Genomic DNA, 14,798 nt, shown 5'->3' with positions numbered 1-14,798 from the left:
GATTTGGAAGATTGGTACATCGTTAAGGTTTCGGAATGGGTGTTCTTCTCGCATAGCGCCAAGTTTTTTCTTCTAAATTTTGTTTTTATTTTTTGAATGTTTTAAGGTAAACAAAAAAGTAATAGAAACTAAAGTTTTATAACATTAATTTGTTTATAAACAAACCAAAACCATACTTAATGTTTTATAACATCACACATTTGTTTCTTTGATCCAATGATTACCATGAATTCAAATATGTTGAATTATGATTTTTAGAACTCTAATATCGAAGACATTGTCGTAAGGAGCACGTAGCTTTTTTTGGGGTACATTTTTCATATTTTTAATTATAAGTGAAAATTATACTTTTAGAGCTCGAGGGTGCAGAGAATGTCACAAGGAGTTCCTAAGAATTTTGGGTGTATTTTTTGGATTTTTAATTAATTTATTATGAATTTTAGAAGTAAATTCAAGAAAAATAATATTAAATAGTATAGGGCAACACGTGGCAGCAGCTAAAGGTGGCGCCGTTAGTGTTTCCACCAGGTGGCGTACCACGATTGCTCCACATGTCATTTTGATTACTTTTTCCAATTTTATCTTTAAAAATTCTTTAAAAAATAACTAAAAATCAGAAAAATAAACCTAAAATTGCTACAAACTCCTCAAGACATCATCATCGATTATGGAGGTCTAAAATTATGATTTCACATATTTGAGTTTAAGGTAATCGTTGGATCAAAGAACATGAGTATTATGTTATAGGACATCAACTAGTGTTTTAGATTGCTTAGAAATAAAGCTGAGTTTTTATTATCAATTTACATTTGTATAACTCAAAATTATACTTTTAGAGCTTGAAGATGTAGAGAATGTCACAAGGAGTTTCTAGGAATTTTCGGTATATTTTTTGAAATTTTAATTAATTTTTTTATGAATTTTAGAAGTTAAATCAAGATAAATAATATTAAATCATACTCAGCGAAATGTGGCAGCAGCTGAAGTTGGTGCCGTCAGTGTTTCCCCCAACAGGTGGCGACCCACGATTGGTCTATACCTTTTAATATTATTTTTCTAGTATTTAACTTCTAAAATCCGTAATAAATCAATTAAAAATCACAAAAATACACCGAAAATTGCTACAAACTCCTCAAGACATCATCCTTGATTATGGAGGTCCAAAATCATGATTTAACATATTGAAGTTTCCGGTAATTGTTTGATCAAATAACTTGAGTGTTATGTTATGAAATATCAACTAGCGTTTTAGATTGTGTAGAAACAAAGTTGAGTTTTTGTTATCAATTTATATTTTTATAAGTGGAAGTTATATTTTCAGAGCTTGAGGGCATAGAGAATGCCACAAGGAGTTCATAGGACTTTTTTTTGACAGTTGGCGTCCCAGAAAGGAGGGATGTCAATTTTTTGACAGGTGGAGTCCTACGATTGCGCCACATTTCATTATTATTATATTGTTATTTATCCTAAATTATTATTATATTACTTTGGACCTTGAATTATTATTATATTATTATTAATCTAAATTATTATAATATTATTATTTACCCTAAATTATTATTATATTACATTTTATCCTAAATTATTATTATATTCCTTTTCAGCATGAACTATTATTATTTACCCTAGATTATTATTATATTAGGTTTTACCCTAAATTGTTATTATATTTCCTTTTACCCTAAATTGTTATTATATTTCCTTTTATCTTAAATTATTATTATATTTTGTTTTACCCTAAATTATTATTATATTGCCCTCCTCAGTACAAATTTTTATTTTATTATTATATCGCCTTTTATTTATTATTTTGCAATGTCACGTGGATTTAAATGAAAAAAAAAAACATTTTAAACATAATTTAAATTTAATAATTGTATTACAAGCTAAAATATTATTTTGAAAAATTAAAAATTAAAAGGAAAAAAAAACCCAACGACTCTCTCTCTCTGTCTCTCTCCCTCACCCTTCGCCCACCCCAACCGCCTCATGCTCGCTCTCTCTCCCTTTTCCAAGCCCTAGCGCCAACCACCCAAAAAAAAATTAAAAAACACAAAAAAGCCAGTGAACCCGCCCCATTCCTTTTTCTTTCTTCTTTTAAATCACGACCCCAGCCCCTCCCAAACCCCAACCCCAGACAGCCTTACTTCCACCCCTCACCTCGTCACAACCACCCATCCCTGCCCCTCACAACCTGCCCCGCATTATAGCCTCGCGGTTATATCACCAGATGGACAAGGTCCGGATAGAAGAGGTTCAGTCAACAACCAAGAAGCAGCGCATAGCCACTCATACCCACATCAAAGGCCTTGGTCTTGAGGTTTCTCTCTCTCTCTCTCTCTCTCTCTCTCTCTCTTTATTTTTGTTCTAAATACTGATTACCCATAAACATATGCCGTTTTGTAGTATATTTCAAAGCTATCTAAGGTTCTTCCTTTTTCCTGCTGTAAAGTAGTTTGCCTTTTTCGATTTGAGGGTTTAGGGTTTTAGGGTTTGTTTTGTGCACTACATTTTACTGGCATTCCTCTTTTATTTGCTGAAATGTGCGTATCAGAGTTAAACGGTTTGTTGCTAATGCTTCTTGTTTTACTCTTGCAAAAAAAAAAAAAAAAAAAAAAGCTGTTTGTTATAACACTCACACTCCATGTGGTTGTGTTAGAAATTAGAGTTCGATGCTTTATCTTCAGATGATGCTGTATTCATGGTAGTGTAGTAAGTAAATATACTTGTGGCGGCAAAGAAACCAACTAATGAAATGGAGAAGTTTAAAACGTCCGTTTTTCTGCCGTCTGGAGGCATAAAATGGTTCATCAATCTATTCTTTAAATTTCAAAATCAAGAGATTAATGTCAGCTTAACTCCAATTGTGTTAACCATGCTTGTAGTTTTTCAATTTGTTTTCTGGAGTGATCTCCATCTGAATGACAATATAAATTGGGTTTTTGGGTGTCATTCTATTCCAGGCCAATGGAAGAGCAATACCTTGGGCTGCTGGCTTTGTGGGTCAGGGGGAAGCGAGAGAAGCTGCTGGTCTTGTTGTTGATATGATACGACAGAAGAAGATGGCTGGTCGTGCACTTTTACTGGCTGGACCTCCTGGTACTGGAAAGACAGCGCTGGCTCTTGGAATATCCCAGGAGCTTGGGAGTAAGGTATTCCTCACATTTTTCATCTGTCAGCTGAAATGTAATGTTAATTAATAATCTGATGTTTCATGAGATTTCTTGATTCATATTCGAGTAGGGATAGTGTTTTTTTCTTAATGGTTAATGGTTCTTGTTTGCAGGTTCCATTCTGCCCAATGGTTGGATCAGAAGTATATTCATCAGAAGTAAAGAAAACAGAGGTTTTAATGGAAAATTTTAGACGGGCTATTGGTCTGCGTATCAAGGAAAATAAAGAGGTCTATGAAGGAGAGGCAAGTTTCTAATGATATCAAATATTTTGTAAATAATTTAGTGTGATAATGTTACTTTTATATTTGAGTTGGTTGGTTTCAGTTGATGATGTTTTGATAGTTTCATTTTAGGTGACGGAACTCACACCAGAAGAAACAGAGAGTGTTACAGGTGGTTATGGTAAAAGCATCAGCCACGTCATCATTGGATTAAAAACTGTTAAAGGAACCAAGCAACTGAAGTTGGATCCCACCATTTATGATGCATTGATTAAGGAAAAGGTAAGGTCCTCCTATTATTATTTATTTTTTGTGTATGCATGAAGAATAAAAAAAACTATTTGTTTCGCCTAGTTGATTATTTAAGGTTTTCATGTTGAAGTACACTTTATTTTCGGGCCATTTGTTCTTTTGATACCACTTTCCTGATACAACATGCAGGTAGCTGTTGGTGATGTTATATACATTGAAGCTAATAGTGGAGCAGTAAAAAGAGTAGGTAGAAGTGATGCTTTTGCTACAGAATTTGATCTGGAAGCAGAAGAGTATGTTCCACTTCCAAAAGGAGAGGTTCACAAAAAGAAGGAGATTGTGCAGGTTTGTTCTATGTGAAATGTGTGTTTCTTTGTAAATGTTCTCTGTGATGATGGTTGCACCCGTTTTATCATACTTAGTCTTGGATGGGTTTTTTCTATTGGCTAGTAGCCTTATTAGTAATTACTCAAGTTGATCGGTGGATAGTTCTTGCTGGCTCTGGGTACTACTTTCTTAAAGGAATGTGTATCATCCCTGCATGGTCCAGATATTTCCCAAAAAGTGCATTCCTACTTCTGTTTGTTTGATTAATATAGGAAACTGGATTCTCCAAACATGCTGAAAAGTTTAGTTGCCTGCAATTAAGTAGTTGGACTTGAGCACTGCAGTCCACCCATGAAACGATTATTAAGGGTTTTTGGCCTTATAACTTGGTACTAGTAGAAATGGACACTTAACATTTTCTTGGAATACCATCTGAACTACCATATACCCATCTGAACTACCATATATAGGCATATCTTAGTAAATCCTTAACACTGGTGTTTCTGACCTATTTTTCTTCATGTTTTCTTTAAGTTATTATTGTTTTCAATTTTTGTTGACAGATTCCAACTTTTATGCTCTACATATAATCTGCTCCTGTTGATGTTCAATTTCTGTTTGCTTATGTAACTCTTTAACAGGATGTAACACTACATGATCTGGATGCTGCAAATGCGCGACCTCAAGGTGGGCAAGACATATTATCTCTAATGGGTCAGATGATGAAGCCAAGGAAAACTGAAATTACTGACAAGTTGCGACAAGAAATAAATAAGGTACAATCTTATGAATATGTAGGAAATGTTGATCCAACTCAATGTATTTTCTGTCGTCGGAACCTAAGATATGGTTTCTTGGTGAAACATTTCCTTGCTTATTTCTTCAGTAAATTTGTAAAAGCCTGTTGACAAATTACTAATGTTTCTGAGAGGTCAACTAATAAAGAGTTTCCAAGACATTGACATACTTCAGATCAGATCAACGTCAGCTTTAAATTCCATCTAATTGGGCTTGATTACATTGATTCTGTTTTTCCCTTGCAACACAAACATAGCCTGTGAGAGTCATACCGCTGTGACAAATATGCCCGTTCTCACTTTTTTTACCCATATAATATCATGCTCCAGATAAATGTAGTTTCTTGTTGCATATCTAGGCTGCTTTTGGAAATATACTGATTTTAGAGCTTCATCTTTTAATTTCTGGTTATAACTTTTTTTCTTCTCTAATCTTTGGGTGGGGCATTTCTTATACTGTTGTGTACTCGTCTTGCAAATAAATTATTCTCTTTCTAACTAAATCCTAAACCCATTTCTCGCACCTCCTTAGCAGCTTCTTTCCCTTTAATAATATTTTCATTAGCTATAAAATAAAGGCGAAGGAAAGTGTTTAATTTACTTTATGATTGATGACAGGTTGTTAATCGGTACATTGATGAAGGTGTAGCGGAGCTTGTACCTGGAGTTTTGTTCATTGACGAGGTTCTTTTCTCTTTCAAGTCCTTTAGAACTATTTCGTCTGTCCAAATCACTTATAATTTTGAATCTTGACCAATAGGTACATATGCTGGATATGGAGTGTTTTTCATACTTGAATCGTGCTTTGGAGAGCTCGTTATCTCCAATAGTAATATTTGCCACCAATAGAGGAATTTGCAATGTAAGGTATGAAACTTGTAATCAGACAGGCTTTTGCACAATAACGAGGCCATGCCTTTTAGCATGCTTGCTGTTAGCATAAAAGCATAACTAGGCCATACCTATCTTTCCATGTTAATTGTGAAGGAATTTCCTAAAACCATCAGTGTGCTCACTAGAGTTTTGCTTTCTGAACATGGATATGTTACTGTGCAGAGGGACTGATATGGCTAGTCCTCATGGAATACCTGTTGACTTGTTGGACCGGTTGGTAATTATCCGAACACAGACTTATGATCTTGAAGAGATGATAAAGGTCTATATGAATTTCATTTGCTTGTTATCTATAAAATTTCTCTTTCTATGCCCGATCATCTTCTCAAGTACCAAACTACTGATTTTTTTATGTATCAAACTACTGATTATTCTATTGGTTGATGCTTGAACCAGATCTTAGTAATTCGTGCACAGGTGGAGGAACTGGGAATAGATGACGACAGCTTGGCTTACCTTGGAGAGATAGGACAACGAACATCTTTAAGGTGGCATAAATTTTTGATTTGTTAACTCTGATTCACTCGGAATGATGCTTATTGCTTACTTCATTATTTCCTCAGGCATGCTGTTCAGCTCTTATCGCCTGCAAGCATTGTGGCAAAAATGAATGGCAGAGACAAAATTTGCAAGGTAGTTACAAATTTGACAATGTTATATGTGCTTGAAGTGAATTGTTCAAGCCTTTTCACTGACAAAATAAGTGTGTTATTATCTTTATAATTTGTAGGCTGACCTAGAGGAAGTGGATACGCTATATCTGGATGCTAAGTCTTCAGCAAAGGTTCTCCAAGAGCAGCAGGAAAAATACATTTCATGAGAACTGAGAATTTCTCTGGAAGTTTAGTTTTGGGAGTAGCATTTAATTCTGTATTATTTTCATTGCCCATGGCTTTTGTATGAGTGGCACATCGGTTAAGTAAATGGCTTCAAGTTTCCTGAGCTCTGGGTAATCTGTATTTTCCAGCTGCGTCGTAGATGCTTCACAATTTTCAAATGTGATAACTTAATGAAGGTAATTCTAATCGTATTGTCACTTTTGCTCCCTTGTTCAGTAGTCATTATTGGCCATGAGATAGGGTTCTTTGACGCAATTAGGTGTGCCGATTATTCCCTCCATTCCATTTATGTGAAATATACAACCGCTGCATGAAAGAACTTTTCCCCATTTACACTTCCATGTATTCCATCCGAAGGTGAATGAGAATTCTGTTACCTGGGTCTGGAGTCGACTTACATCAGGTTTATTAGGGTGATCATGGATGTTGCCTTTCCCTATTTACTCCTGAAAAATAGAAACTAGGTATTTACTACAAACAGGAAAATTATGTATGCTGCCTTTCTTGAGTCCTTAAGGGGTCCCATCTCCGAACCTGACGTCTCGTCTTGTCTAGGGGCTGCTTGTGCTTCCCTCTTGGGACATAATTTTCTTCAGCTTTGTTTGACACCTAACAAACGCAGAACGGCAGGTGTTACCCCAGAAATTTGGTTCCCTTGGTTGGGTAAAGTAGTCATATTTATGCAAAATAATGCTCAAGCAATGCCAGCCTTATAGCTCAACTGGTGTAATTAGTTGGACTTGAGTAAAAATTATGAACGATGAATTGTGTCCTATATCTGTTCTTTAAAAAGTAGGACAGCGTCTTCATCTCATTATAACCATCACAGGTTTTCCAGATGTTAAATGAAGAAACACATGCCAACTTCCAAAATTTATCCAAATTGAAGATAGAAGATAGATTCATAGCAAAGGAAATTTATAATCCCCACAAAATGGTAGATATGAAACACTAATTTTTTTCTAGGGTTCGGTTTTTAAACCATTTGACTTTTTCTTTGTCAGAATTAAACGAAATCGGTAATTATAATTTAAATCGGCCAATTTCATTGGTTCGGCCGGATTGATGCCCACTCCTAACTCTTTCCTTCTAATCCCCATAAAATGAAAAAAATTCAACTCTACCTTCATTTTTTACTTCAACATACTTTGAATCTTGTGAGTTATTTAATTCAATCCTAGACACCAAATGTAGACTTCAGGCTAGAGCATAGGGAAGTGAGCAAGTTTGAGGCTCTGTAAAAAATTGGCATTTTGCTAAGTCTTCATCCTTGCAAATGTAATCCAAAGCAATAAAAGAACAAAAAAAAAAGAGCAAGAGACAATAGAGGGCCCAAGGAGAGAGCGGTCGAAAGCCCAGAACAAAATTGCAAAGACGAAATTCATCATCACACCAGTATTCCGAAACCCTAAACGCAGCTAACGCAAGCGATCCTCATTGAGCCCGAAACCGAAATGTGTTCTGCAGCATGAAGTTGCTTGTATTGCAAAAGCAAAAGCAAAGCTAGAGTTTCAGCGAAAGCACAGCACAAGGCAGAATCATGAACCGTCTGAGTTTGGAGCAGGTGCTCAAGGACAACAACACTCGCGACCCCAACTCCATTTCAAGTCTCAAGCTCAATCACAAGGCTCTTTCCGATGTACGACGTCGTTTTTCTGCTCTCCCCCTGTCCTTTTTTCTATTTTTTGGTTTATTATACAACTTCCTTTATAGATAATATTGATGTGTGTGTAAATGTGTAGGTGTCGTGCTTGAGCGAGTTCAAGAACTTGGAGAGGCTCGACCTCAGCTTCAACAATCTCACTTCTCTTGAGGTACTTGTCAAGTTGTCATCTTTCATTTGTGTGCTGTGATTTTTGTGAAGCTAACTTTGTGTGCTTGAAAATCAGGGGTTAAAGTCATGTGTCAATTTAAAATGGCTGTCAGTTGCAAACAATAAACTGCAAAGCCTCAAAGGTATTGAAGGACTTTCTAAGCTCACTGTAAGTACCAACCATTTCCTACAATTTTCTTTTGTTGCTTTTTATATTGGTGTTTGAAGCTGTTCATATTTTGAAGATACCCTTTTAGCTACTTGCATTTTTGGATGTGGAAGTTTGTGTAGGGACATCATGTAGTCTGGACTTGTTTCTAAAGCTCATTTAGTGGTAATTTTGAATTTTGAATTCTTGGTCAGTTGTTATTTTTTCTGCTACAGTACTCTTTCTTGTTATACCGTAAACTTGATAACCAATAGTTTATGGTGTTCAATTTTGCTGTTGCAGTTAGGATTTCTAACATAATTAGCTTCCTCCTGATGCACCTGGTTATGCTTTCTGAGCAACTTGTTCTCTAAACAACAGAGAGCAAGAAATCATGGCTACTGAGTGAGCCAGTGATGGATTTTCCCAGAACAATTAATTCAGATATATTAAGTTCTTATCCTGTTAAATTACATGCCATTTTGCATGTACAAGAATAAGAGCTTATACCCAGAGTCCTAGCTCACATGGGTTTTTCATTCAAAATTATATCTTGTAGTGGTTGGTATTATTGTTATCATGCTGATATGTTTTTGAATGGAAGGCCCATGTGTGCTGCGACCATGGAAATCTTTTAAGAAGAAAAATGTTGATATTAGGAAAATTGTATAATATTATGGTTATATCAAAGATGACATGAAAAATATATAATATAGAATAATATGTCAAACTCTATCCCAAGAAGCCATAGTTTGTGGCTTTGATTGGTTTAAGTTGACAAATTAATATGCAGGAAATTGGTGGATCAAGTGAATATTTTTATAAAAAATATATATAAAGATTCCAGTTGAGAGTGAAGTGAAATTTTCAAATAGTAAGAACTATGGACACCACAATCCTTGTGGCTGTGACTTGAAAATTTACAATTATATGAAATATTTAGATTTTGTACTTCCTTAAGAACGATTAATCATTATTGGGGAATACAACTACATATTCCGTTTTCTTGAGATTAGATGATTTGGAGACCTATATTCACTCTTTGTTTTACAAATATATTGAAAACATAATCTTTAGTGGAATTTTTTTCCAATGTGTTCCACCTGAATTGTATTCTCCCTGCTATCCTTATTGGCATGATGAAAATTCCTTTCAAACTTGTCCTGAAAGGAATTGTGCTAGGACTTAGTTCCCTTTTAATGTGGTGGTCGCCAAAAGTTTCATAAATCCTAGGCCTGCCTGTCAGCTACTTTTCTCCATAAGTAGGAGGGTCAGTTCCAGATGAGTAATTGAGTTGACAAACGAAACTTTAAAATGAGAGTGAATAAATATGAAATAATTATACTAAACAAAGAAATTTGGGACTAGATTGAACAAAGTAAAAGAAAAACATTTATATCTGTTGGAAGGATTGAAACTAACCTGACGGTGTGTTTTGAAATCATTGTTAGGACTTACGAGAGGAGAAATAATAGGAGAAAAGTTGAGGAATAAATCTCTAGTTTTCCCCTGCTTATTTCTTCTCTAGGGACAAACTCTCAGCTTCTCCAAATATTCCACCTTTGAGAGAAGTAAAAGGTATGCCCTAAGAAAAATTGCTGCTTCTTGCTTTCTTGTTTCTCCACTTCCTAGAAACAATTTTTTAGAAAGTTTACAACCAAGAGTGCTGATAGTTTAGTTTTAGACATTTGTTTATTTAAGTTCATTCTGTGTAATTAATTTGCTATAGATAGGCCAAGTCAAGATAATTCTATACTCAATAAATCCAATTTGGGTTCTAGAGTCACTTTGTTCAATCTTTGTAATCAGGTGTTAAATGCAGGCAAGAATAAGCTCAAGGTAATGGATGAGGTCATGTCTATTGTTAGCTTACGTGCAGTGATATTGAACGGTGAGTTTTTTTGTTTTTTGTTTTGTTTTAAATATTATGAGAATATCATTTAAGATCTTCTTCAAATAGTGTCTTTTTATTCTTATTTTTTTTTGGTTGTTTGTGAAAACAAGATCAAAATGGAAAGACCTAGACGAATGGGTAACCAAGCAAACTAAAATGGACACCAACAAAAATGAGACTAGTAGTATTACTGACACCATAATAGAATGCTCTTTTAATAGCACACTTTGTCATATTATGGTGGTAGGGCATATTATAGGACTGTAAGCACATTTTCTAGAAATGATAATAGCAAGAAAGCAATGGCTCCAAATCCTAGAAACCTTTATGATGTAAGAATGGAAATAGCCAAAATCATAATATCCTACATCAAGTGGACTACTTATAGTGAATAGTTTATGGGAGGATAAGTATTTGCCACACCCAGTACGGTATTTTAATATAGGTAGTAATTGTAATTGTTCGTTGCGGATCATGGGAATTCTCCACTGTGGGTATGTATTGAGCGATTCCCAAAGTAGGTTGCTTATCCTTGATTCTAGAAAATGTTATGAGGTGTTCACATTCTTGAGGCTGCAGTATTTGTTCTAAGACAGTTAGTAGTTCATTTCCTGTAGTTAATTCCTCCGAATGTTCCTATTTTGTGAATAAAGAAAAAGTTCTAGTTGCGTAGTGCTAATTTATCTGAAATTTTGAATTTCATCGTACTTTGAATTTCAGTACTATATCTATGCCTATATCACAGATAAATATGTCTCTTTTGGCCCAAAGTTGGTTTGTAGAATGAAATTCATAATTCCAAAACACACGAACCATTTAAAAAAAACATGTTTCCCATTTGGGTTAAAGCACCTACTGATCCCAAAAAATAAAGAATGTTTGTGCTCAACTTGACAAGTAAGGATTAGAAACTTTGCCTTACTTTAGGGGGCTAATATTTTATTATTGCTCATATTTTTGCAAACACAAAAGAGCTTCTCTCTCTCTTGTTCTCTCTATTTATCTCTATCTCTCTATGTCTACTGTTTCTCATTTTATCTCCTGGGTTGTGTAGATAATGAGATTGCTTCAGTTTGCAGACTTGAACCTCTGAGAGACCTGAACACTCTTGGTATGAGTTCTAGTTCATGATTCATATTTATCAAAGAAAAATGAAAAAAATAATAATTCCTTTTTCATGACTGATACAAAACAATAGAGTTCTGACTTGAGGAACATGAATTGTGCTCTCTTACTTTTGAAATTCTTCTGTAGTTCTTTCTAGAAATCCGATCCGTGACATTGGTGATTCTCTGATGAAGGTGAAATCTATCACAAAGGTAAACAGTTTTCTGGTCGTTGATTGTCCTTGGTGGTAACATCATTTACATTCAGCTAAAGCCCTTGGAATATGTTTTTTGGTTCCAGCTTTCTCTCTCCCACTGCCAACTTCAAACCATACAGTCTTCACTCAAGTCCTGTAGTGAACTGAAAGAGCTCCGTCTTGCTCATAACGATATTAAGGTTTGTTTACTGTTGATTGGTTTAAAAAACCTTTTGGAAAGTATGCTTTCTCTATGTAAACTTTTTAAGAACTGTTTTATTGCAATTATCTTTTTTTCCCTGCTCAGTTATAGTAACTGTTCTTTTCAAGTTATGCAGTCATCTCATGTTTATTTCTTCCCTTTAATGTTGAAAATAAATTGTGTTCATCAAGTAGCTAGTTTTGTTATGTGTGTGTTGTCAGGGTTTGCTCATTAGGTTGCTCTCTCTATCTCACTCACTTATTCACTATCTGTGTGCATGCTCAGGGTCTCCCAGCCGAGTTGGCTCTTAATAAGAAACTCCAGAATCTGGACTTGGGGAATAATGTGATCACAAGATGGTCCGATCTGAAGGTAAGATGCAAGGAGCAGAAACTTTTGTTTCTCTATCTTTCTTTCTATTTTTGTGAAAAAATGTTCCCTGAATCTTGGTCACATTCTGAAATAGGTGCTCGATTCATTGGTCAATCTGAAAAATCTCAATCTGCAAGGGAACCCTATTGTTGAAAAGGATAAATTAGCAAAGAAGGTATTGGTTACTGTCCTAGCCTTTTTCCTGTTTGGATCTCTATCTTGACTCCAGTTTTACCCTTGTTAAAAATTCTTATAGAAACAATGTTACTGTAGATTAAAAGAATATTGCCGAACCTGCACGTATTCAATGCAAGACCAATAGATAAATACACCAAGAATGAAAAGGATGCTGGAGTTGATGAAGTTGATGATTCTTCACTTAATGCTGCTAACAAGCAAGAAAGTCAAACAGAAAAGCGAAAAGATAGAGACTTCAAACATCTTATGATGGCTGGAACTAAGAGTGGTACTAAGGGTGGTATTGGTAAGCTTGAAAACTCTAGTGATTCTGATACGAAGAAATTGAAACCGAAAAGGCAGAAACCAGATGACAATGTCTCAAACCACGAAGTTTTGGTCCAGGGGGATGAAAAAAGTGATCATGTCAAGAAAAAGAGCTACAAACATCAGGTGTTAAATGAAAATGATCCTAGTAATCTTCAAAAAGCTGGGGATTTGGAGAAGGAATCACAGAAAAAGAAGCAGAAAAAGAATCCACTCCATACAGAAGATAATACCAAGGTTGGGAAAAAACTAGAGAAAGCAAAGGTGAAACAACAAGGTGAACTTGATGTTATTGATGATGCAGACACACCGTTTTTGGAGCTTTTTTCTGTTAATATGGGAGATGCTGAGGTTGGTGGTGAAAACAAAGTTAATGACAAGGTCAGTCAAGAGGCGAATTTGTTGGGTGGCTTAGTAACCTTCCCTTCTAAGAGGAAAAAAGCTAAAAATCGCGGCACTGGTTCTACACTACAGCCATTGCCTGTGGATGAAATTGGAACAGGCGGACCATCAACATGGGGTGATGACTAACATTGTGAAGGCAGATGTTTTGAGCCGATGAAATTTTGTGTTGAGGTAGCTTTCAGATTGTACCTCTTCTCCTCTTCTAGTCTTCCTCAAATTTGGCTAAAATCGTGCAAAACTAGTTGTAGATGTACTTGCTATGTCTAAAAATTTGGGTCAGGACACTTGAATCAAAGCAGTAAAGAAACGTTTTGTTTGACTTTTACTTTTCTTTTTCTAATGGAAGTTTTGGCCATTTACTTGAATTCCTTTTTGTCAAGTATGATTTTTCCCACTTTAAAGATGCAAACAAAATGGCTGAAAATGAAACATTGGCTTGGCTGCTATATTTTGGCTTGGTGGTTGGGGATTCATGGTTTAAATGTTATACCATAATATTATACCATCCAGTGCAAAATGGAAATGCACTTAAATCGTTCAATTCAGGCTCATTTTTAGCTTTAATCAGAAATATTGACTCCCATGCATGAGTGAATGTTCCTTAACTATATAAAATTATGAGCAAATTGGTTTTAGTGGGGGAGCAAGTATGTTCTGCCAACTTTACCATTTGCCATCTACGAAGGGTCTAGTGTATATTGATACTCGTGGAAGAGTTTCTCACCACACAGGCACATTGTTCTGGGATAACCGACAACTCTTGGCAACATTCTCCATACACTATCATACAAGACTTCAAATTGTCGCACAGCCTCAGGAGAAATATTCCGACCCCAAAAAAAAAAAAAAAAAGCCTCAGGAGAAATATCTCGCACTGGTGGATTTGCTGCAAATGGAACTGCTCACAATTTGGTTCTCCTCCACCATCAAAACCAATTGTGGTCATGGCAGCCTCGTAAGGAAAAATACTTATAATGAGAAAAATTATAAAAAGAACAAGGGTTTTGAAGCTTGTTAGTGAGGCTGTAAGCTTTGCCATTGTATTTGGGTCTTAAATTTTGTGGGTGAAATTATGGGAGGGGTGATGGGGTGTTTTATAGCCTATGTTGTGCATGCGGTGTAAGCGTAATTAGCTTATAAAACTTGGGGAATCAATTTGCTAATCAGGTCAACTGTTACAACCAAGGCTTGGCCTTTTAGAAGCTCGATGACACCACTAAATAATGCAAAAAATAAATGCCTTAAATATCCAAAGAAGGCATCCCCCAAATCAGCAAGGTAGCAACTAAATACGATGAGACAATTTCTTACGATCAAATACAAAATGAGCAATTGCAGAAGACATCTAGCAGCTTCTTGGAAAGTTTGATCAAGTGACTCTTAGCTACAAAGAGGTTAACAGGGTTGCTATTTGGGGGGTGGTGAAAATTCACCCAACCCGGGCACCTTTCGAAAACACAAGCTCCTGGCATGTAGAATTGCAGCCGGGTTCGAGAAGATTGCTGTTGCGTAGATACAGCTGCACCAAAATGGATTCAGTTGCATCCTCAACTTGTGATACTCGCAAGTGCACGAACCGTTGGTAGTATAGCATATGTAAGTGCGAGGTCGATTCCACAGGGATTGGTGATTGAATGATCCAATTTAGTTT

The 14,798-nt window shown here is 35.6% G+C and overlaps 2 protein-coding genes across 5 annotated transcripts; both read left to right on the top strand.

Annotated features, from left to right (window-relative positions):
- Positions 1-1,947: 1,947 nt before the first annotated feature.
- Positions 1,948-6,713, top strand: RIN1 (P-loop containing nucleoside triphosphate hydrolases superfamily protein). The gene is made up of 12 exons (XM_021973068.2): positions 1,948-2,320; positions 2,964-3,152; positions 3,287-3,418; positions 3,530-3,679; positions 3,839-3,994; positions 4,618-4,752; positions 5,392-5,457; positions 5,534-5,640; positions 5,830-5,929; positions 6,064-6,155; positions 6,231-6,300; positions 6,398-6,713. Exons 1-12 carry the CDS (start codon positions 2,231-2,233, stop codon positions 6,485-6,487), a joined length of 1,377 nt encoding a protein of 458 aa, XP_021828760.1. The 5' UTR covers positions 1,948-2,230; the 3' UTR covers positions 6,488-6,713.
- A 1,001-nt stretch (positions 6,714-7,714) lies between these two features.
- LOC110769150 (Leucine-rich repeat (LRR) family protein) lies at positions 7,715-13,512 on the top strand. Of its 4 annotated transcripts, none has more exons than XM_021973069.2 (10): positions 7,715-8,145; positions 8,249-8,320; positions 8,396-8,488; positions 10,277-10,358; positions 11,416-11,472; positions 11,616-11,680; positions 11,769-11,864; positions 12,152-12,238; positions 12,333-12,413; positions 12,512-13,512. In XM_021973069.2, the coding sequence occupies exons 1-10, from the start codon at positions 8,047-8,049 to the stop codon at positions 13,271-13,273; spliced, it is 1,494 nt and encodes a 497-aa protein (XP_021828761.2). In that variant the 5' UTR covers positions 7,715-8,046; the 3' UTR covers positions 13,274-13,512. The 4 variants fall into 4 exon arrangements, with proteins under 4 accessions (XP_021828761.2, XP_088111534.1, XP_088111533.1 ...); XM_088255408.1 differs by lacking the exon at positions 7,715-8,145 and adding an exon at positions 9,919-10,045 and having other exon boundaries at positions 8,304-8,320; positions 10,290-10,358; XM_088255407.1 differs by lacking the exon at positions 7,715-8,145 and adding an exon at positions 9,919-10,045 and having other exon boundaries at positions 8,304-8,320.
- The last annotated feature ends 1,286 nt before the right edge of the window (positions 13,513-14,798 follow it).

Source organism: Prunus avium, chromosome 6 (assembly GCF_965620075.1).
Source record: "Prunus avium chromosome 6, drPruAviu1.hap1.1, whole genome shotgun sequence".
NCBI classification, from domain to species: domain Eukaryota; kingdom Viridiplantae; phylum Streptophyta; class Magnoliopsida; order Rosales; family Rosaceae; genus Prunus; species Prunus avium.
Note: the sequence above shows the minus strand (reverse complement) of the source record. Positions and strands in the feature narration are given on the sequence as shown.